Raw genomic sequence first — 24,764 nt, 5'->3', positions numbered from 1 at the left:
AAATGATTTATGCTTCAGATATGCTATATAGGAACTGTTGGCACTAAGTCAAAACAAAGCTGAAGTCTTATGTATCCCCAGATCATCATGTTTATCATGCATTATTCAGAGTAGGTGACGTTTGGAAGAAAATGTATCCAGAAACTCTGAATGAATGTTCTAATATACTACACATGATTTACATTGGGTTTATCCATTCATTTATTTGTGTATTTTTGGTGGTCTGAAACTCATTCTAAATGCAGTGGTACCAATGACATTATCAAGTTGAATATGACCATTTGAGACTGCCCTGCACTATTTGTTTGCCCAATCTTAATGGCGCATCCACAGTTTATTTATTGGGAATCACTCTTTGGCGTCAAATGGAAACAATGAAAACAAACGGACTGTACCAACATAATGCTTCAACTGTAACCTTCTTGGGTGCACCTTTGGGGTTTGCCTCATTTCAACCAACCACACAAGAGCTTACTAATTCCAGTCAACCTGTAATGAAGTCTGTAAAGGTCTTGACATTTGACAACATCCAAAATGCTGGTCCAAAGGGAGAACCTGGATAGCTCATACAAGTTCAGATGACACAAAAAGACTTCCTCCCATATGGGGGCTGAGGGTTATTATGGTGAGTGAGTGGGCTAATGCGTATCTGACGGTGGTATTCATCCATTTGTGTACTACATATATGTGCAGCACAATGTCTCCTTTTTGCAGTTTTGTTGAGAGTCAAATTGGTTGAAATCAGTCTTATCCTGGTCTACTGCAATTTATAGGATGGGTCCTGATTTTGCCATATTTCTTCGGTTACTCTTGGTGCCATGTAAATTTACTTCTGATTAATGATTTAGTTCACTTTTGTTGTTTGTTGGAGTTGGTAGATCAAACATTATCCATGTATGTGAAATCATGAACTTGTCTCATAGATTCCAGCTGTCTCCACTTTACTTTTAGATATTTTAGTGGCACGTTGAGCGTCAGTAGGGGGAGGAGGACAAGGTGAGGATGATTGCTGTATTATCTGGCTCTATTTGTAGCCATTCAATTTCACTAAAGTCACACATGATTTTGAGGACAAAGCCCTAAAAAAATGTAAGTTTGCGTTCTGATTAAACAACAGTCTGCCGCTTGAATAGGCACAAACATTTCCATCTTAGACCAGTGAAAAAGGCCAAGAATAACTCTTTGAAACAATGATGAATCTGAAGCAGGTATACATATTACCATATTTAAAAAGATTATGGGTTTTAGATATAGCTTTCATTGTTAAAAATACATTAATAGCAGCTCTTGTTTATTGTGACATGTTGTATTCTGTAGCTCAAATACAATGAATAGAATTAATTAAAATGGAAGTTTCCCCATTTAATTTTGAATATATAATTAAACACAGTGAATGCGTCACTAACAAAGGTATTGTGTTCGAAGGAAGATAGGAAACATTCAGACTTAACTTCAGATCTTGTCTTTCATCATGGAAAGAGAAGAAAAATAGCCCACTTTTACTGTTCACCTTATAACAAAAATGAAAATAGTAAAATAAATGGAATTCACATAACCTGCAGTTTTGCATCTTATAGTTGAATGCCTTGGACTAGGTATGAAAAACTTTGATATTTCACAAAAGATTAAGCTGATTCAGACCACACACGGGTTTGTGCAGATAAAGGCACAATGAGGACGGTTTCCTCCAGACATAATACATCAGATGAATAGAACAGCTGCTACAAAGCAGCAAACAAGTATTTGAAGCTGCTGGTGCCTCTGGAGTCTCCTGGACATCAAGATGTAGGACCCAGAGGCTTACAGTCGTGAGCCTTCTATCCGGCCTCCCCTAAACTGTTAATTGAAGTAGTTGAAGGGAAGTACTTCAGCTTCCTGATGACCTGGTGCATGAAACTGTTCTTCAGTCGACTGGAACTGGCCCGTGGATTCTGCAGTCTCCTCTCTGAAGACATTACCTTGAGGAGACTGTGTGATGGGTGCGTTGGGAGTTCCGTGGTGATTCTGACAGCTTTGCAGGTGAGACGGGTGGAGTACGTGTCCTTAATGGAGGGGAGAGGGGCTCCGCAGATCTTCTCCGCTGCTCTCACGATGTGCTGGAGGCTTCTTCGGCAGGAGGCAGTGCTGACGCCGTGCCACACAGTGGCTGCTATCAAATAAGGGTCCTATGTTAAAATGTAACTTGACCTGTTAAAATGTTTTTGATTGAAATAGCTTTTGATTTCAGTAAATATGACCTCCTAATGCTGCAAATTCAATAAATGACCATTATCAGTTCTTTACAACCTGTAAGATGTATTGAAATGCTGTTGTGCATAATAATTCTGAACTGTACATTTTAAGTTGTATATTATGTTTATTTTGAACAAAATACTGTTATCACTAGGAGGTTTTTTCAACCACTTTCAAATGATTCTTAAGTTAAAGACTTGAAAATTATGCTGACTGTCATTTAAGTTGACAATTTAGAAAATCTGAGAAAAATATTGGAAACACTTATTTTATTATTTTGTATTTTACACTACCTGCCAAATTTAGTACCAAGTAATGTGTGTGTAATGATGTATAATAACTTGTACCTATGTGAGACATTGGTGTATGAATGAGAGAGTGAATGGGTGACTGGTTCCTTGCTGTAAAGCGCTTTGGGCCTGATAAAGGTAGAAAAGCGTTATATAAGTTGAGTCCATTTACCATTTATGTGTTACATACACAATAGAATAATTTGTATTTGTAGTTTGGTGGTACATAATGTAATAAGACATAAGACCCTAACTCTATCTTATTTAAATCTTATTTCATTATGTATCTCCAAAGTACCAATACACATTATTCCATTGTGTATGCACTACATAGGTACGAGTTATTACAGATTCTTTCAAAGCAGATCACAATGTACTAAATTGTGTTTGGTAATTGGTAATTTGGAACATATAGTAATTAAGCCATAGTGTTGCACTTTCCTTGTTATTAGGAGCAGTCAGATATTACGTCATTGTTGTTAATGGCTTGGAAAAGCATGAAATTGGTTTTACATTAATCCTGTTATTGTTGTTAATATAAATTAGAAGGTAAGTTCATTAACTGCAGGACTTAAAATGACAATTGTAAGTTGTATCTAGATTCCTGATGCTGATCTCGCTCACTCTTGACGCTCATTAATAACTTTTTACGCACTGAGCTCAGTGACGCGGGCACACGCAGCAAGTGTCCGCGTGCGAGGAGGGTGTGACACGCGCCTTCATAATTCTCTGACGTGGATTAGTAACTGTCAGAAGGGGCACAAGCCAAGCAAACAACCGAAAAAAGAAAAGAGAAAAAAGTGTGGAAGTAAGAGATGCGGACTTGCCAAAGCCGCCGTCCTGCGCAACGCGGAGCCGCGAATATCCACAGCAGGAGCGCGCACATCCCGCAGTTCAGCGCTATGAGTCCCGTTACTTTGGTCAGCATCACTGCCGTGGCCCTCCTCATCCTCACCGCGCCAGGCTGCAGAAGTAAGTCCCGTGCACACGAAAATAGGATGTGTAGCTAATATTTACAAGAAAGATGCCAATGTGCAAGCCTTTGACTTAACGGAGCAACAAAAAGGGAAATTTGTGGATTTGATCAGGTCTAAAGAGTAGCTCTTATAATAAACATAATGTAAGGTTTGAAGTCTGCGCATTGATGTGTAAAACTTTGGATACCTTTGCAACTTGACAAACTCGATTCGGAGTAACTTGATACCTCGTGTTATTTATGGCTACTGGTGAATATTTTCTTTTTCAGATTCTGCTTTTATATTGTGTTGTTTGTTCGTTTGTTTTTGCACCAGCATTATCGACCGCTTTGGACGTGGTGCAATGATTTCACAGTACAATTAGTTTTATTTTCTGAAGTAGGCAACATCAACTTAAATTATTCTTTTGAAAACAATGACAGTAATATTTTCATAGTACGTTTAGCTTGTATTGGGAAAGAGCGTAAAGAAATGTAGAAAAGAGAAATATTTTACCAATTATTTTTCTTCAAGTGTGATTCTGACATCCTGAATGTCTTGATAATTTCCTTTTTTATATATATATACAAAAATGTTAATGCCAAGCTCACTTTACATCAAAGAAAAAAAAAAAAATCCAACTTAAACTAAATTTGTTTTGTCCCGTGCATCAATGTTCCCTCTGTCCTTGTCATTGTGATAGACAGACAGCTCTGAACTCTTGATACCAGTGTCACTCTTGCAGTCCAGTTATGTAAAAAAATATATAGTTAAACATGACTTCTTTAGTTTGCAACGACAGAATGATATGAGGAAAAAGGTTACTCAAGAATACTGCAATAACGATATTACTGCAATATTTTACATGGTATTCAAACAAATGTAAACAAATATTTAATAATGGGTTATATTTTCATCAAGTTTGCCAAAACCAGACAACAAATATATCATCATCAAAACTTTATTACAGACACAAGGTCCAATTGAAAAAGAAACACACAAATAATACACACAATAAAGGAAATCTGATCTAATCTAATCTAATACACTGCATAAGGTTAAAAAAAAAAAGGAACTACATTACAAAAAATATTACTATGCCTGAACTTTTCCACACATTTACATCACCATCTGTTTTTGATTTAGGATCAATGTGCTAGCGACGAATGTGTAAATATCAGTCAAATGGTTAGTAGTTTTGCAAATATATTGTGGTTTCTCCTGACTTGGGTTTTGCGTCACCTTTTTTTCCCCCAAATATAAATATATGTGATCAGAGTATGTTACTTCAGGGCATCACTGAAATAACTCCATGTTCTACAATGATGCTTTTATCTTTGTTAATGGCCCGGGCAGTAATCATGTCAAAAGCACAGCATTTCTTTCCCTCCATCATCGCATTCGTCATCGCTGCATAGTAGACGCACATAACTGACATGGGCAAACTTTGCCATTATGAGCAGTGACCGTTTAACGCTGACAAACACATGTATAACCTTATAATGTATTATCATGTGTTTTTATTATCATGGACACAGGTGCCCCAGCAGACATATTAGAAGCCAAAACAGATCAGAGGCAGCTGCTCAGCCAGGTATGTGCCACTGAGATTTAACTTCAATAATAAGCCTGTATTTTCTCTATTCAGTCAAGTATTTATTTCAATCTTTTGCAGATAAATGCAGTGTGTTCATCCTACCTCTCAGCAGAAGTCAAGTTTTGGGTGAGTGTATTGGCGTTTAAAGAATCATGTCATTTTAAACAAAGCCCAGGAACTATAAGCAATATTGGAACATGAAAATCTCTTCTGATATGACATATAAACCATACATGAAATAAATGTTACAACATAATATTGTGTCACGCTGCAAGAATCATGAAAAACTATGTAGCAAGAAAAATGACTAAGAGCAGTTTTACAGTTGCAAGTCGTGCCGTCAAATGCGGTGTTTACCTCTGGTGTAAACCCGACCCAATTCATTAAAAGAATCGTAGCTTCCTCACAAAGAACAATCAGGCTAACAATCAAAACAAATGATCTGCATTAGCCAGATGAGAACCACTGCTAAAGAAGGTTTATTTTTTTTATGCATGTTGTTCCCTCCTGTACAGGCATCAGACCCACTAGGAGAGCTGTGCATCCTCATGTTGGTTCAAAGGTCAAAGGTAACACTTTCATCTGAAAATTTAGAACATGCGCGATCAAATGTTTATTTGCGCTTTTGTTATTGTCTTCCCAGGGGCTGAAAACACGAGAAACTAAAAGAGTAAGTATCACTGGGATTTTAACACATAAAAAGACGCCAGACTGGATGATTGGCGAATGCATTGGATATTATAATGCCTGAACAACTGCAATAATAATAACTATTCAAATTGTAATCTCAATTATTTGTTTAGTTGCAGTAGTAGTAGTATAGTTGCAGGAGTAGTAGTAGTGGTAGTAGTTGCAGTACAGTATCATAGTGTATTATTATTGTTTTAAAGTCTTATTTGATGTCCCTATGTGCAGAAAAGGACAATTTTAATCAAGATAGTCGACATCTTAAGAGATTATTCAGCATCTGTAAATGAATATTATTGATGTGATTGAGATATCACGTGTAGCGACATCCAGGGCAGGGGCTGTTATTTATTGTATGCAAGATACTATTTTTAACTTATTTTTCACAAGCACCATATTCATCACGTGACTTAGCCACCATTCTTAATACTATAGTGAAAAAGTATTAGTAACCATAAACCAGGTCAAAACCAGGTATGTGTTAAGTGCATTTGTGCTCGATTTACCTGTTGAACTTAGAAGGCTTTGGCTACATCCTACAACAAACCCATGTCCTAGAAAGGTAAACATCCTAAAATGAACAAAAAGTGGTCAATTGCTCGCCAACAGGTCAACGCTTACATGAGATATTTCCAACTCTAAATGATTTGTTGTTGCTCCACTTCCTGAGAGTTGCACACAGCAACTCAGCAGTTTGTTACACACTAGTTTGACATACGCACAGCTGCAACTCTGCGTGTGCAAGCTCTGTCTACATTAGCTGTTCTTTCCCAAGCCAGCGGTAATTACAGGCTAAAATAAGTGCAGCTGACAGGTGAACTAATTCCTCATAGCAATCAATCATTCACAACATGGACATGTGAGAGATATGAGCAGAAACACAAGGAGAGGATTTGGAAAAATGATCCTGTTGATCTGTTCATGACACTGATCACATGATCAAAACATCTGCAGCATTAAAAAGCATCTAGTGTCAAAACAATACCTTTTATTTTCCACAACGCTGAACTTGGTAGTGTCCATTTAAACGTTTTCCAGTATTTTGGAAAACATTGTTATGCATATTTATTTAGGTTACATTTTAGGTTTACAGCAGTTTCCTTCATTTGACCCATGCCTCAGTACTGCTGAGGAAACTCAGAAGCAGTGCACAAATCTCCAGATGTTATGCTATAGGATCATGGTCAGAAGCACCTGGATTAGTTTAATGTTGATGGGAGAACTTAGGAAAAACATATAAACTCCACACAGAAAATGGTCTGGAAATCCAACTCAGGTCCTTCTTGTTGTGAAGCCAGAGTGCTAACCTAGCTAGCACTAGGTTAGAGGTTAGCACTCTGTTAAAAACAGTTAAAAATTCTTATTTTGAGGTCGATATAAGGACCGGTTCCCCATCCACCATCATATTTATTTAGTCACAGTCTATGTGTCACCTCCGTGCCAGAAAAGTTTAATTCCCTTATTAATCTATGTAGAATTCCCTAATGTGGTGTGTACTACAACACCACACTACAACTATTCACACTTCCTAATACTATTACTACAGCTGCAGCTGCTGTAGGTTGAGAAATTAATCATAAAACGTATTTGTCTGTACTGTAAATTGTACTGATTTGTGTATCAATAACCAGGCTGATCTCCAGGGACCAGGGGGCATCCAGAGCAGAGGCTACTTTCTCTATCGAGTAAAACAATACTAACCAATACACATTTATCAACAACATTATTGATTCATTAATTATCATAAAAAATATGAATTATGTTTTCCCTTTCAGCCTAGAAATGGAAGAAGATCTTTAGAGTATGATTGACTGAATATCAGGTTTGTCTCACAGAGGCCCACATCACATCTTACAAACTATGACAGGATTCAGTAAGATAAGTATTTGAAGCATTCTGAAACTTTCCTCAACACTTTTCTTAATATCTTTACAGAGTCAATATCAGATTCCTTTAAGGGACCAGACCTGTTTGCACCTGGATAGAGAAACCTGGACTTTGCCATTGCTGTATATCACCTGACTGTACATAGAGTATTCCAACACCGTTCATATGTCTATATTTCAGTTTGTGTGAATTAAAACTGCTATAATGTAATCCGGTACGGTTGTGTATTTGTTGTACCTGCAAAAGTCACTCAAATTAAACATGTTTATTTGTTCCCCTTTTGTACAGGCACTGATTGTAATGAATATTGATGTAAATAGCTTGTGTGAATCTTATATATTGTTTTACCATAACAATTTGTACACAAACAACAATAAATAAAATATTAATTCAGTTAAACACGCAAAGTAACAAGGATTTGGTATGATATTTTTTTCCAGACAAATGGAGAACCTCATTAAATTAAAAACAGTGTAAAAGTGTAAGTTCAAAAGTGCCCAGCAGATGTCCCCACTGTCTCTCAATTAGTGGCAAATCTCCATAAGAAATGTGTCCACATTCTTTTAATATATAGGAAAAGAAACGTGGGAATTGAAGCCGTTTCTTGATGCTTCTTGTATTTTATCTTTTAATGTTTATCTTTGTATGTTTAACAAACGCAGGCCTATAAAGACACAGTGCTGCAGTGATTTAGATGCAGATGTGTTTTTGTCCAAACAAGACACACATGAAAAATAAGATTTAAACGATGTCATTAGTTGGTTGTGTGATTATTTACAACATACCACTTTCTTTTGACAGTCATGTGCAGGAAGCAGCAAAAGCAACTGATAAAACTGATAATTTTGTAGCATTTCTTCAGTGTGCATAATATCAACCTTCTACACACAGTAAGTATAGTCCTCTGGAAAAGAGTTGTTTTGCTCTTTGAATTAGGCAATAATGTCAGGTCGTGTGGGGCAGGTTAATGTTCCCACGTGCATTTGAACAGTCAACAACAACAACAGCAAAAAACATGAGTAGACCTACTTTTCCCATCATGTGAGCCATCTGTTTTTTTTTTCCTTTTAATGGGACAGTTGATTGTCCCCCCAGTTCACCTCATCACCTCCCCCTGTGGCCCTAACAGGTATTACACTTTATCCACTGGGGCTGTTTCCATGGAGACGGGCACCACGCGGAAGAAGAGAGGTCATGTTCAAAGGTCTTGTGGTCCCTGAACATATGGCAATTACCTATTGTCCATTGCACATAAGTGACCATAATAGCCTAGATATGTTACAAGAAAAAGTTAGGCCTGCGAGAAGAATTGTTTTACCAATTCCCCATAGTGGAAAGGATACTTTTTTTTAGCGCATTATAGGTCTACATATAAAATAACTATTGACAAAGGCCTATTTTTTTTCTATAACCAATGTTTTCAATGCAGTTTTGAGGCGTTTTTTCTTTGGAAGGCACGTGCACCCTCTCTGTTGGGGTTATTGCAGTGTGACCACCTGTCCCACGTTCAAGGTTCAGCTTTATTATAGTCCCGCAGGAAATTATAAAGTGTACTGCGCGTGACTTGCATTTGTCCCCCAGTTCGACCGATTTATAATAATAGCCTCTCCGTCACACTTTTCCGTCGGTGCAAATTACATTACATTTAGGCAAGTGAACGAGGAAAATCCAAAGTCATTGCAGAAAGTGTAACATATTTTGGGTGCCCCGGATTCCAGGGTCCTGCATTCCTAGTCTAATCCATTTCACACCATGTCCCAGCACATCGCATAACATGTTACCCTACCCGTGTGTCATGGATGTGCGCACTCGCCCAGCCCGCGTGTGGAGAGGAGCAGGAGCAGCAGAAGCAGCAGCAGCGGCGGTGAGTGCGCCTTTTTGGCTCTGGTTCAGTCCCACAGTCCTGTCAGTGTGTGCGCGCCGTCAAGCGTCAGCAGCGCCGCTCTCCTGCAGCAGGGATATCCCCAAGAACGCGCTCCTCTTTCGGGGACAAGTGTCACACCTTGAATCGGTAAGATCGCTTCCCATTTTCGACTCCCGGGAGCACTTTGTAGCCCTGACGCTTTCGGACCAGACTGTTTTGCTTTTGCTTGTTTTAGACTGGCGAAAGGCCCGGTGACCCACATTCTTACCTAATGTTAGCAAGCTAGCTCCCGGCGGAAAGTGGCTTGACATACAGTGGTGGCACTAAGTTATACGCCCGCTGTGCATTATTATAAAGTTAGATCTCAGCGGGGAAACGACGGGGCTTTATTTGTCTCGAGTGTCCGTGCGTTGACAGCGCGTGTCACTCATCGCAGAGCTTGTACCGGGGGTGGTATGTGACTGTTTGTGACTGATGCTAGCTGCTGCTGCTGTTAGCGCTGCGGCAATCACTGCTGTGTGTGCCGGCCGGCTTCTTCTACTCTGAGGGGGGGACGTGGTAATACGCTCCGTACTGCAAGGGTAATAACATTTTAATTTTTACTCAGCACCTTTGCTCATTCACACGCCTCAGTTCATCTCCTGCATGTGTTTCTTGTCCACAGGAGTGAATCTATAACAGCTGTCCATCTCACTCAAGTTGCGTTCACGTGATATCACAACATTCTTATGGGCCTATAGGTTAAAACTGGGACATCAAAATGTCTTCTTTTTTTATTAAAGGTCACAAAGTTCAATGTCTGTGCTAAGCAGTGTTCATGTCGTCGACCAAAATATTCAGTCTTCATTTTAGTCAAAGTGATATTTTTCTGACTAAAACTAAAAAAACTAAACTAAACTAAAACTAAAACTATGACTAAAAATGTACAGTTATTTTAGTCGACTGAAATAAGACTAAATAAAAATGAAAAGGAGAGACTAAAATCATCCAAACTTCTATTGACAGTGTGAAAGAGCCTCATATCATGTAAATTCTCTGCCAAAGGATCAGCTCTGAGCTTTGTTCATGTGGAGCAGCTCCATGAAGCAGGGGAACAAGATTAAATATGATTATAATGAATATTATAAATGCAAAGTCAACTAAATTTGTCTTAAATTTAGTCGACTAAAACTAGACAAAAACTGAAGATTTTTTTTTAACTAAATCTCGACTAAACTTGACCAAAAGTCATATCCCCGATAATTTTTCCGCAAAGTGAGAGCTGTGAAATTAAATGTTAAGTCAAAGTCAAATGCGAGTAGTCTTATTGAAAACTCACTATAAAATGTAAACTTGAACATTGTATAGCAAAGCTCCGTAAGGTGCACATTTAAATCAATTTGAATAAAAAAACTTTAATAATAATAGCCAGCAGGGCAGCATTTATATATATATATAAAGAGATAACAAAATTAAGTGCTCAGTTTAAGAATAATATAAACTTTTTTTTAAAACATCAGCTTGAGATTACCTGTTTTTTTGTGAACTTAATAGCTTATCTGAATTTGAAATATCCCGATATACACAATCTAATTCCATATCTCATTTAATAATATATCGATATATCTTAAATATCGATATATCGCCCAGCCCTATATGTTGTCAAAATGAATGTCTTTACCATAGAGTAATGTTGCACCCTGTCCTCCATCTGAGATTGTAGTATCATCCAATTCCAGAATGTGATTGGTGCTAAAGGTAACTCTTTGGGTCAAATGGCATTCAATAATTGCCTATTATGCTGCTTGTCACTTTTGATTTCGAGGCTGCATTCATCCACAGACTAGTCATTAACTAACTTTAGGAAAAATGTTGTGTCACAATGACCCAGAAGAAACTGAAGCGTGAAGTGTTGATTCACTGAATACTAAAGGAATTGTTTTGTCCACTCAACAACATTTTGGTTTTCTTGTATTGCAAAAAGTTCTGGTTTATATCATTATACCAAGGCAGTAGAGTAAACTGTACTTCAACAAACTAAGTTGTATCGAAATTACAATTAATAACTGTTTTATTGTCATATGTTATTCTGGAATCCACCACCCACTTTCATTATGTTGAAGATTTCTTTGTTTATTGGCTTTGACCCACCGTGTTGAGCCACTGATGTCTTACAAACTATGGCTAAGCGATATTATCTTGATCCATTTTAATTGCTGACTAATTTATTTTGATCATTAAAGCATATACATCTAGCTTTTAATAATAGGGTTCGGAAACATAGGCAGTATCCTTGGAAAAATAAACCTCAAAATGAAAGCTTTACGCTCTATGTGTTTCCTCCAAACTCGAAAACCAGGAGCTGTTGCACAAACACTGTTGGGTTTGGGATTTTTATTAAACACTGGCAGTGGCTACGTTTACATGGAGACCGAATATCTGACCATAATCTGATTTCTGGAGTTCTCAGATTATTAAAGAGAGATGTAAACAGCATAATCTGATATTATCTGATATTCATATAATCTGATTTCTCCCTGATCTTTCACATGTGTGCCTAAACTAAACAGGAAACAGCAGCAAAAAGGCAAAAAGGAAATACATAGGATACAAATACAAAGGAATTCTGAATCAGATCTGATTATTGAGTTATCTGATTTCTCCAGTTATCTGATTTTTCGTACCATGAAATTAAACTATATTCCAAGCTATTGACAACTACAAATATGTTGCAGCCAGATTAGGAGGTAAGGGCTTGCGGTCTTCACTTTACCTTAAAACTAAGTCAGTGGTTGATAATGTCTGTTATATAGTTTATACATATTTACTGACATAACGAGCAGATGGGCTCATGCCCCTGTATGGCAGGATCAGAGACTAATCCTTGCTTTATGTTTGTGAACTATACTATTACATTTCATGCATCACAGCCTGTTGGTTGGAAAGGACCTGTATGTCTATAGCTTTTCCCTGATTCCCCGATTTCCTGATCCTGATCGTTGAATTTGGTTATGAGGTTGTTCTTATTTATTGTACTTCCTGCTGGATGGTTGGATGCACTTCTTCACGCTGTTTTTTTGTGTTTTGGCATTTCCTTGTTGGATGAGCAACAGCTCGTGATGGCAATGACGGGGAAAACAGCGCCCATACAATCTGTGTACATATACTTACCCTGTAAACAATAACCGGTAGTACTTTGCAGCTCATAGTAATAGAGCTCAATGCATTCATTACGATAACTAATTCTCCTTTATTTCATGGTAAATCAGATGTAAATTACCTGGAGACATGGTATTACTGATCCGTAACGTGTGAACTCAACTGACTAACCCGTTATTTCATATACCTTGGTTAGTTTCATGCAGTTTTATAGCAAACTTGTATGATTCTTGCACTAATAAGTGGAAGTTGGTTTGTGCTTCTTTCGCTGTGGCCTAAATGTGCACTGTGTCAGAGGATCATCCCTGTAGCGTTCTGATGTCAGACTTGTCTTTTTGCTGACGTCAGAAACAGTCCAAGGAGACGTTTGTTCTCCGCGTTCATGTCATGTTGTTTTATATTAAACAGTGCTGTCGTCAGCAGGGAAGGCCACATCTGTTTACTGTATTTCACACTATCTTCTTGTTAAAATGCTGACGCAGCGTTTTGACTACAACTCTGATAACTTTGACCACATCTCTGAAAGAAAAACAATAACAATATGACTATGTTCCGACTGAACTTGCAACTTCTTATTGGCTGCGTCTGTCATTTGTTATTACAGACTTGTTGGTGTTGTTTATCAGTGTGACCTTACAGTACTTTGTCTGGAGTTGGATTATGCATGTTTTGTGTTTGCTGTCTTGTGTTGCTAAAATAATTCAAATACTTAATGTCTTGGCTGCAGAGTTGTGGAGGGAGGACAGTTCGAAGACTTACATTTCTTTGTTCCTTTAGCCTCTTGTCTTTGGTTTAACTTTTATTTATGTTATAGCACATCAAATTCTGCATAAGGCAGTCCATGATTAATTGGTTAATTGTCATCATCGGCTTAATTGATTGAAACAACTTTTTTATTTTTTTTATTTTTTTTTTTTATTTATCAGGGACGATACAATCAACATAGTTACAATTAATATTTGCAGCTGATGCGATGCATGAAGAGCTTGTAGCTAGTGCTAATTCGCAGCTCATCATTAAGCTGTATTCACCTTATTCCGCCCCGCCCACTTTTGCCACTTTTTGCTTTGTCTCTGCACTTCCGTTGTACAGACACTTCCAGTCGAGCGCGAAGCCCGTTCATTTAAACGGAGAACGATGGAAAATATTCTCCGCTGAAATCTGATGTTTAGTAAATTGATTTCTGTAAAATGGCCAATGTTCTCTTGCACCAACAAGTCTTTTTTTTCATGTAGTAACTGATTTTTTTTTTTTCATGGCGGCCCCCACGCAAACTTCCGTAATAAGGTGAATAGAAGAAGATCCCCCACAGTCGTGGGTAAATAAACATAAAACTAAGCAACTGTTTCCTAAAATATTCAAGTTCATAATTTGCCTTGAGTTAATCTTTCTCCTTTTTTGATTATAGATCATTATTATTTATGGAAAGATGTCCTTGTTTTTATATGAATTGGGTTGTACAATGAGATAGAGCCAGTGGTTAATTAATAATCGTTTGGAAAGGCAACCAATTATTTGATTAAAACAAATCCCTAACTTTGTTGCATGCATATTCCTGCTTTAATGAGTAAGTTTTGTGAACAATAAGAATTGCAATACTTGTTAGCTGATTTACTGATTGATATGCAAGTAACAAGTAAAAAGTGCAAGTGACATTAGCACCGCCATTTCAATCAAGATAAGCTTCGGTTTAAATTGTTAGGGAAGAACTGGACTTTGATATACTCACTGCTGATTAGGTCAAGCACACCTCATTTTAAACAATCTAAATGTCAAATGTATTATTTTAAGTATGCCTCCTGTTTTTCCAACATCAACGAGCTGTTGATTAGTATCGATTAAAGTCCTTGTTGTTATCGGCAAATGGAAAACCAGCCTAATCCATCTGTGAATTTGAGCCACCGTACGTGAGAGTTAAGAGAAAAGCAGAGACTAGTGCTCATTCATTCAGCAGTAGCAGCCTAAAGCCGGTGACTACAGCCTTCAGCACCACTTTCACACTTGGACTAACTCATATTTTTCTTGGTTAATGAGAGGAGTCATGACAGTCACATGAGGTTAATGTCACTCGTGGCCTTTTGTTCGTTCCTAGAGTTTTAGAGTAAGACTTCCACTGAACTGAAACCTGAGCAGCTCCTAAGGCCTTCAGCCTGGCTCCTGTCAAACTGACCTTTCCACCACTGCTCCCTCCTGGCTCTCCCTCCTCGTCCAGATATGAATAGCATGAATTCACGACTTCATCTGGAGCTATTTATTAGCAGAGATGGGAACATGCAGAATAATGAGTCATAACATTACATGGATAGTGCCTCTGACTACAGTATGTCACAACTATTGCCAGTGGTTCGTAACTGATATGGCTTCAGGACCCGCCCACAACAACCCAAAAAGATGAATTTAAACTTATATTACATGGCTTTTCACCATTTGAACCTATTTTATATATTTAATTACAAAATATACAGTAATATACAGCAGTATTTTTTATGTTCCAGATTTTCCAAAACGTAAAATCAAGTTGTCTCAATGTAAAGACTTAAAATATTTAAGATTATTTTCATATGTTTAATCTTTTGTTGCAGCCCTGACCAATGACACACACCATACATATTAAACCTCAGTTTAAGTTTAATAAAATGATTTAAATTACATACAATTTTTCCAATCCAATGTTATTGAGTAACAGTCCGATACCACATTGTGTGAATGAAAACAATAGGAAAGCCTGTAAAAAGATGCCAGCCTCTTAAAATCTTAAAATCTGATACCAGTAATTCTAATATTCTAATAAAAAAATAAAGAATAGTATTATTCTTTATTCTTTATTAGGATCCCCATTCGCTCCCTCAAAGTGGTAGCTAGTCTTCCTGGGGTCCTAAGCTACACTTAGTATAACACTTATGACCGCTCATGTGATCACTTGAAAGTGCCATTGGACACGATTTAAATTTTTACCCTGAACTTCAAATGTTACGTCATGGGATTTCATGGTACAATCCTGCTCAGACCGTATGAAGAGGTGCTGTTCTGATCACTTTGAACTCTGGTGTTTCAAAACAAGATACAACAGCCCGAGTGTTTCTGTGTGAAGTTACATCCACATGTGCTTTGTGTCATGTATGTTCTCTCAGGGGAAAGTAACAATAGCCTTGTTTGTCTTACCGTCTAACACAGCTATTACAGCAAAATAGTCTGTATGTAGTGAGTACAAACCTTTAAAAATAGCAGCATGTAATGGGTCTGTAACTTTTACTCCTGTGTGGGTTGTTTTTCTTGACCTTGACTTTGGGTATGTTTTACACTTGATCGACAACATGCAAAAGGCCTCATGCACTGGCCACACTGACTACAATCGTCATGCATTGCAAGAGCCTGGGAATATGAGACGTGGTACCTGTTCCCTGGTACCACTGTTTCCCCATCAAAGCGAGAGACATCGTTTCCATATAAGACATCAATAATTATAGTTTACAAGTTTTTATTGTTTATTATTTACCTAAATCATATGTTTCATGTTGCACGATTGAACCAAAAAGAAATCTTAGTTTTTGAACCTGTTCACTAACAATGGCTGTAAACACAATTAATAAATCAATACAATTCAGGCCCAAATTAGTGCTGTCACAATACTTATAGTTCAGCTCAGTTTCTACACTAATGAAAAAACTTAGATAACTCTACCGATGTAGATACCTTTGAATATACCTTCAGCCTTTAGGAAAATGTTGCTAATGTTACACCCACTGCTTTATGACTCATTATGATATAGTTGTAAGCACTTGAAAACAATGGTGTTCAAGAGTCAAAGTCATTATTGAAGGGGTCAGGCCATTCATTCACTCCTCAATCACACATTGCCTTGCTTGAACCTTCCAAAGTACACCAGAAACGGATCCATATTGAATTATCAGCACCCTTTTAATTCAAATGTATTTTTTTTATAATGTATCATTCACATGCACTTCATTGCATCATGTAACAAAATATAGGTTGGATTTAAAAAAAAAAATCAAATTCAGTAATATCAGTACTAAAAGAACCATCTTTAACGGCATTCTTTGCTATTTGCTAATTGCAAGCATTCAGAATGTGAGTTTGATTCAACTGTGCAGGAAATGAAAGGAAGCTATGTCCTTGAAACTGAATTTATGTCAAAAATATGTTGAATAAATCTGTGATTTTGGTTTTGCTAAGGGTTAGACGTTTGACATTGTGAAAGTGCAGGGTGACCTTTCATGCTGTTATTTCGAGGTTTTGTGGCTTCAGACTGTAATATCTTGACATATTTTGCGAGAGAGCTGAAAGCTTTTGTTGGTTGGCACATATCTGGCACATATGAGGTTTCACATCTACTATTTTGATCTGAGCATCGGTGACTCACTTGGATCCATTTTTTATTCATACATCAATCATGATTTTCTTTTGGAACAGAAAATGACTGATGTCATGCCGTGTCAACACCAGTTGAAAAGTCTTCATTAAAGTTTTTTCAATCTTTGCTTTTAGGTCACTTTGGACAGACTGTTCTCAATTAGCTTTTGGATTATTGCTGTTTCAAGTGTAAGACTTATTCTTTTGTAATTCAGATGGATGGTTATGCTGCGTAGTGTTGGCACATACTGGTCATGCAACTGAGACTGCGCAGTAATAAAAATCGTAATTTCAATTGTTGCAATTAGCAAATTAAAAGGATTATTTAGGCAGTACTATATCAACTGCAAACAACAAATTATCCCATCGCCTTGAGGTTTGGTTGATATGAAACTTGATAATTCTATAGTTTAAACTTTTATAAACATGCATGATTCTACCTTTAGTTTAGCAGTTCATACTTAAGTCTTCTCTCGAACTTTAAGTCTCTGGGTTATGTTTAAAATGTACAAACTCAATCTTCATTTAAAAACATATATTGCAAATCTAATGTCAGGTTAACTCTATTTTTCCCAAATTGTGCAGTCCTCACTTAGCTCGGTCTGAGCTGAAGTGACCCACTTGGCTCCTGTTTGGCCTCTGGCTCAGGTCCTGTTCCCCTGGTACAGGAGACCATCCAAGCCCTGCCAACCACCACTGCTGCCGAGGGGCAGAGCGTCCACAGGCAGCTTTTTAAACGTCCATACAAAGACGGCCTTTGTCCTGCTCTCAGTGGAAACAGCTGGCTCCTGATGCTCGGCAGCAGCACTTTAGGTTAAGATGTTACCACTTAGGAATTCAGCTGCACAATTGACCACAACTGAATCAAAAGATTTGAATGTCCGTGAACAAATTATTAAGATTGCAGTGAAAACAACAATCTGTCTTCATGGGATTTTTTATGTAAATCTCCAAACCCTTTAGACCTTTACGAACATGTGAATGCAGTGAATGCAGACAGTGCTTGTCTTTATTGAGCAGTTGAACTGAATTGAATTTGTGTGAACGCATCTGAAAATTTGTTGAGCTGAATCTAGATTTTATTTTCTATAAATATAATATCGAAAGCTCATTGTAATCTTAGACCAGAATTAACTTTGATTTTTTTTTAGGTCAATTAGAATTTTTAACATTTCTATTTGTCAAATGCCAGAAGAATGAGAGATTTACGTTTACATACACTTACATTGCTATACCTTTAAACAATTTGGGGTAGCCCAGATGACGATGTCATGTCTGTGGAAGCACAAGTCTGGTTCCTCCTTGGGTGCAATTTCAAGACACTTGAAGGTGCCAAGTTCATTGGTTCAAACAATGATAGAAATGACCAGTCATCACACAGATCAGAAAGAAGGCGGGTTCTGAGTCTCAGAGATGAACATGCTGTGTTCTGACATGTGAATATCAACCCAAGAACAAATGCAAAAGATCTGGTGAAGATGCTGAACCTGATAAGAGTTTGACATTATCCAGAGTGAAACAAGTCCTGTACCGACATGGCCTGAGAGGGAACTCTGCCAGGAAGAAGCCCTTACTCCAGAAAAAAAAGCCAGTTTGGAGTTTTCAAATTTTCGAGACATATCCTGTGGTCTGACGGAAAAACAAATAATAACAATTTGGCCATGATGACCATCGTCACGTTTGGAGGAAAAAGGAGGAATCTTGCAAGGCTGAGAACACTATCCCAACTTTGAAATACAGGGGTGGCAGCATCATGCTGTAGGTAGGGACTGGTGCACTTCACAAAATAGATGACATAATGAAGAAAGGACACTATGTGGAAAGAATTAGAGCAAGCTTGGGCGCAGATGGGTCTTCCAAATGGACAATGGCCCAAAGCAAACTGCTAATAACGGTTACAACATGGCTTAAGGAAAACAAAGTCAATGTTTTGAAGAGGTCATTACAAAGTTCTGATCTCAATCCAGTTGAAAATGTATGGGCAGAGCTGAAAAGGCATGTGCACGCAAGGTGGCTCAGTTACACCAGTTCTGTTTGGAGGACCAGAATTCCTGCCAACTATTGTGAGAAGTTTGTGGAAGGAAATCCACAATACAGTTTAAAGGCAAATATACCAAATATAAATCAAATGTGTAAATGCTTGGTTTGGTAAAATGTAATAAAAAATGTGTAGAAAATTCTGTCTCTCATTCTTCTGGAATTTAGCAAATAGATTAGAAATGATTTTAGAAATTCTAATTGACCTAAAAAAAATGTAAGACAGTGAGAGAAAAATGCAAATTTGTCTGTAGTGTATGTAAACATATCGTTCCCGTTCCCCTCCTGAGGGCTCAGATTATGAAAAAAGACAGTTCTACAGAAAAGAAAAGAGTTTAACCAAAGCAACTGATTTCATTAATACTGTCCCAGGTGCGGATCAGTCTCAGAATCTCTGCTTCCTCGAAGACACTTATGTGAATTGTTGGCTCCATATTTCCCTGGTTCATCATCATGAGCGCGTTTCATTCCACAGATTTCCATAAAACAGGGCAGGACACACTACAGCTCATAGCTTCCACTTCCTCTTATCCGCTGCACGAGAGCTCCCCGACCAGCCATAGCTGAGGATCCTGAATTGAGGATAGTGGTTAATTGATCCCTGCAATGTGCTTTTGGTGAGTCGTGTGACCTCTTTGGAAGAGTGTTGCCTGCTGCATAACATTATCCTAGATCTTTGATAGCACACGGAGCACACTTGGAAAAGGAATTTTCTTTCAAACTGACTTCAAAGTTTGTTTATGTTTCTCTTCCTGTTAAAAGCACAGCGATTGTGAATCCAAGGAATTAGGTTTATTAAATGCTAATGTCACAGCAGGTTTCAGGAATCCTCTGAGAAGCAGGATCAAGAAAACATAGGGTCTGTCATTCAGGCCAAACCTGATGAACACACTGCACAGCACAAGTGCTATAAATCATTCTTTGGATTAACATTTTGGCAAGCACTTGAACTAACAAGAGCAAGCACATGAAGCATCTACAATAGTAAAGCTTAGGGTATAATCAATTTAGCTGGAATGTAAAGGCAGCCCCCAGAGGCTACATTTCCATGCAATATTTGAAAAACATGAGAAATAAACTGACTTTTAGACAGATTTTATTTTATTATTTTATCATTGTATTTGTTTAAGTGAATGATATGCCAAATATTTTTGTCAAGTCTGTTTAACGTCTGACATTTGTGCTTGTTTACAACACGTCTCCCAAAAGCTGTCTTTGATAAATGAACCTGCGTCATGCTCCAAGAATGATCATCCTCGGAGCCGACCTTTATTTAACAGAGTACATTTCTGCGGATAATATTAGTTATAAGAATAATACTAGAAACTCTAAGGCGCTGTAGAAATAGTAAAATAATAAATTCAAAGCAAAATGACTAAGTAAGTTTATTGAGTACCGTACGTTTCTGAAAGGACTGACTGTACGGTACATATAGTGTGCAGTGAGTATTTGGAGCAGATGATGAAGTCACTATCAGCTGCGGCATCTTTTTTGGGGCTGGACTCTGTGTCCCGTTGCCATAGGCGCTGCTGGCACTGCCGTTGCGCTGGTGCGAGGCGTGGAGGGTGCGTGATGAGCATCGCCGTGGACCGGGACTCTGTTGTGACTCATATCCGCAGAGCTGCCCTACATCTCAGCAGCACACCCACATACTGTACACAGGCTCAGGGGAAAACACTCTGCGATGCAAATTCATTCAGTATGAACAAGGGCTGTGCAGCAGGAGTTACTTTTACTTCATACCAGCCCCAGTAGTTAATATTTTTACATGAATTAATTCATTCATTATAGTACTTATTTACTCACTACTTATTGTTAAAAGTGTCATACAATAAAGAGATCAAAGTTATGTATTTCTTAACCTACAAAGCCCACTGTTTTATTATGAAAATGAAATGAAATGTAATGTTAAAACTGAAATGTTAATCATCGGCCCTGAGGCCCAGAGAGAGAGACTTCTACCCAAACCACAGTCACTGTCTATTAATCCTTCCTCACAGGTGAAGAACCTGGGTGTGATCTTTGACTCTGAGCTGGCGTTTATTCCACACATTAAGAATATCACAAAGATTTTTACCATCTAAAGAACATAGCCAGCGTCCGCCCCATTGTCTCTCGGGCCAACACGGAGACGCTAATGCATGCTTTTATCACCAGTCGTATCGACTACTGTAATGCCCTGCTTTCTGGTCTTCCCAAAAAGAGTATCACAGGTCTAGAACTTTTAAAAATTCAGCAGCTCGTGTCCTGACGAAGACCAGGAGGCGGGACCACATTACACCGGTTTTAGAATCGCTGCATTGGCTCCCCTTGTGTTTCAGGATCGATTTTGAAGTTCTTTTAATGTTTTTTAAATGTCTTAATGGTCTTGGTCCTTCTTATCTTTCAGAACTGCTTTTACCTTATGAACCTTCATGGCCCCTTCGCTCCTCCGGCAGGGGTCTCCTAGTTATTCCTAAAGTCAACAAAAAGACTCATGGTGAGGTGTCTTTCCAATATGACGGCCCTCGCCTCTGGAACGACCTGAGGAGGAGCTCAGGGCTGCAGAGAACGTTCATGTTTTTAAGAGCAGGCTCAAGACTCACCTTTTTAGCTTAGCTTTTAACTGACTAATCTATTTATTTAATCCTAATATATAAAATATATATATGGGAGGTTGTGCCAGGCGTATTGTTTTAAATGTTGTAGTCTGTAAAGCACTTTTTGATACCTTTCGGTATGAAAAGCGCTTTATAAATAAAGTTTGATTGATTGATATTATGCAATGTAATAATAATAATAATAATAATTAAAGCCGCAAGCGGCATCGAACGGCCCTCGCGGGCCGTGCCTCCTTTAGCGCCTCTATTGCCGCGTCTATGTAACCGTACCAAGGGCGCCACACTGCATTTTATTGCCTAAATGTGCCATTAATCTTTGTCAGTAAACTTCTAAGCTACATTTTTAGCCTCTCCATGTAAGCAATGGCTCCAGCCTGCAGAGGGCGCTAGCGCGCCCGTAATCTTTTTAATTTCACAAGTGGCATCAGACGACCCTAACGGGCCGTATTTCCATGACCACTGTCCACAAGCTCCTGACAGGGGGCGCTAACGCGCTGTAATGTTGCATAATGTGACATTTATGTGTCAGCCCCATTGGACAACATGGGGGGCTCTGGGCGTCACCATAGCAACACCGTACAAAATACGATATGGGTGTCATTGGCTTTTTGGATCGGGATGCCATCAACTATATTTGTACCGAATTTCATCCATTTCCGACAAACTAATTTTTTTCCCATAATGCAATTTTTCTTCTGCACCTGGAGGGGGCGCTATCGCGCCCAATGTCACTTTTTCACACTTGCTGTGTCCAGGGGTGAAAGGTCAATAAAATGTATATTTCCGATTTTTAATCGGAGTTTGTTTGTGCGAATGGGAGCGATTTTTAGTTTTTGATGAATTGCAAAATACTTCGTAAAGATTGCGGCTTCGCCGCAAACAAACCGTAAAACGTAGCCAAAAAATTTGGATAACTTTTGATGCCCCACATCTCGAGATGAGCTGGAGCGATTTTGAGCTCATTTGGTCAAACGCCCTAGGAGGAGTTCGTTAAAATGCGACGTCAGCGAAAACGCTGACTCAGCATTCTCCGGCCTTCCTGTCAAAATGGCGGACTTCCGGTTTGTCAGGGGGCGTGGCCACAATAATTTTTTTTTGGGGTCGTCACATGACGAATGTCTGTACCGAATCTCGTCGCTCTGCGACAAAGTTTCCTTCGGCCCCTCCCCCATTGGCGTAATGTATTTTCACTTTTGTAGGTGGCGCTGTCGCGCCATTTTTTTTTTCCCCAATATGAAACACACATTTTAATTAATTTTTCACCGGACCTGAATTTTGGGCAAAGTTTGGTGAGTTTTCGACTATGTTCAGGGGGTCAAATTCCTGCTCAAAGAGCAGAAGAAAGAAGAAAGAAGACGGAAGAAGAAAGAAGAAAGAATTAAAGCCGCAAGCGGCATCGAACGGCCCTCGCGGGCCGTGCCTCCTTTAGCGCCTCTATATATCCGTGCCACAACCCTACCAAGGGCGCCACCGTTGCCACACTGCATTTTATTGCCCTGATGTGCCATTAATCTTTGTCAGTAAACGTCAAAACAACATTTTTAGCCTCTCCATGTGAATAATGACTCCAGCCTGCAGAGGGCGCTAGCGTGCCCGTAATCTTTTTAATTTCACAATTAGCATCAGACGGCCCTAACGGGCCATACTTCCATGACCACTGTCCACAAGCTCCTGACAGGGGGCGCTAACGCGCTGTAATGTTGTATAATGTGAAATTTATGTGTCAGCCCCACTGGATTACATAGTGGCCCCCGGGCGTCACCATGGCAACACTATAAAAAATACGGTATGGGTCCCATTGGCTTTTTGGATCGGGATGCCATCATCTATTTTTGTACCAAATTTCATCCATTTCCGACAAACTAATTTTTTTCCCATAATGCAATTTTTCTTCTGGACCTGGAGGGGGCGCTATCGCGCCCAATGTCACTTTTTCACATTTGTTGCGTCCAGGGGTGAAAGGTCAACAAAATGTATATTTCCGATTTTTAATCGGAGTTTGTTTGTGCGAATGGGAGCGATTTTTAGTTTTTGATGAATAGCAAAAATCTTCGTAAAGATTGCGGCTTCGCCGCAAACAAACCGTAAAACATAGGCAAATAATTTGAATAACTTTTGATGCCCCACATCTGGAGATGAGCTGGAGCGATTTTGAGCTCATTTGGTGAAACGCCCTAGGAGGAGTTCGTTAAAATGCGACGTCAGCTAAAACCATGACTCAGCATTCTCCAGGCTTCCTGTCAAAATGGCGGACTTCCGGTTTGTCAGGGGTCGTGGCCACAATAATATTTTTTGTTTGTCGTTACATGATGAATATCTGTACCAAATGTCGTCGCTCTACGACAAAGTTGACGTTGGCCCAGATTGGTCCCGCCTCCATAGACGCAATGTATTTTGATTCACCATGGCAACACCGTACAAAATACGATATGGGTCTCATTGGCTTTTTGGATCGGGACGCCATCAACTATTTTTGTACCGAATTTCATCCATTTCCGACAAACTAATTTTTTTCCCACAATGCATTTTTTCTCCTGTACCTGGAGGGGGCGCTATCGCGCCCAGTGTCACTTTTTCACATTTGCTGTGTCCAGGGGTGAAAGGTCAAAAAAATGTATATTTCCGATTTTTAATGGGAGTTTGTTTGCGCAAATGGGAGCAATTTTTCGTTTTTGATGAATCGCAAAATACTTCGGAAAGATTGCGGCTTTGCCGCAAACAAACCGTAAGACTTAGCCAAAAAATTTGGATAACTTTTGATGCCCCACATCTGGAGATGAGCTGGAGCGATTTTGAGCTCATTTGGTGAAACGCCCTAGGAGGAGTTCGTTAAAATGCGACGTCAGCGAAAACGCTGACTCAGCATTCTCCGGGCTTCCTGTCAAAATGGCTGACTTCCGGTTTGTCAGGGGGCGTGGCCACAATAATATTTTTTTTTTGGCGTCACATGACGAATGTCTGTACCGAATCTCGTCACTCTACGACAAAGTTTACTTCGGCCCCTCCCCCATTGGCGCAATGTATTTTGATTTTTGTAGGTGGCGCTGTCGCGCCATTTTTTTTTTCCACAATATGAAACACACATTTTAATTAATTTTTCGCCGG

The 24,764-nt window shown here is 38.8% G+C and overlaps 2 protein-coding genes across 3 annotated transcripts in view; both read left to right on the top strand.

Annotated features, from left to right (window-relative positions):
* Nucleotides 1–3,274: 3,274 nt before the first annotated feature.
* On the top strand, nucleotides 3,275–7,956 carry nmu (neuromedin U). The gene is made up of 7 exons (XM_079575670.1): nucleotides 3,275–3,494; nucleotides 5,017–5,072; nucleotides 5,154–5,201; nucleotides 5,591–5,644; nucleotides 7,394–7,447; nucleotides 7,538–7,584; nucleotides 7,698–7,956. The coding sequence occupies exons 1-6, from the start codon at nucleotides 3,338–3,340 to the stop codon at nucleotides 7,571–7,573; spliced, it is 405 nt and encodes a 134-aa protein (XP_079431796.1). The 5' UTR covers nucleotides 3,275–3,337; the 3' UTR covers nucleotides 7,574–7,584; nucleotides 7,698–7,956.
* Nucleotides 7,957–9,498: 1,542 nt separating this feature from the next.
* clocka (clock circadian regulator a) overlaps nucleotides 9,499–24,764 on the top strand; it is a 33,569-nt gene continuing 18,303 nt past the window's right edge. For both annotated transcript variants that reach the window (XM_079574655.1, XM_079574654.1), the window contains exon 1: nucleotides 9,499–9,660. The gene's annotated coding sequence lies outside the window, so the exon portion shown is untranslated. The remainder of the gene's footprint in view (nucleotides 9,661–24,764) is intronic.

This window comes from Gobius niger (genome assembly GCF_951799975.1).
Source record: "Gobius niger genome assembly, chromosome: 17".
In the NCBI taxonomy this organism is placed as follows: Eukaryota; Metazoa; Chordata; class Actinopteri; order Gobiiformes; family Gobiidae; genus Gobius; species Gobius niger.
This window is presented reverse-complemented; position numbering and strand designations above follow the sequence as displayed.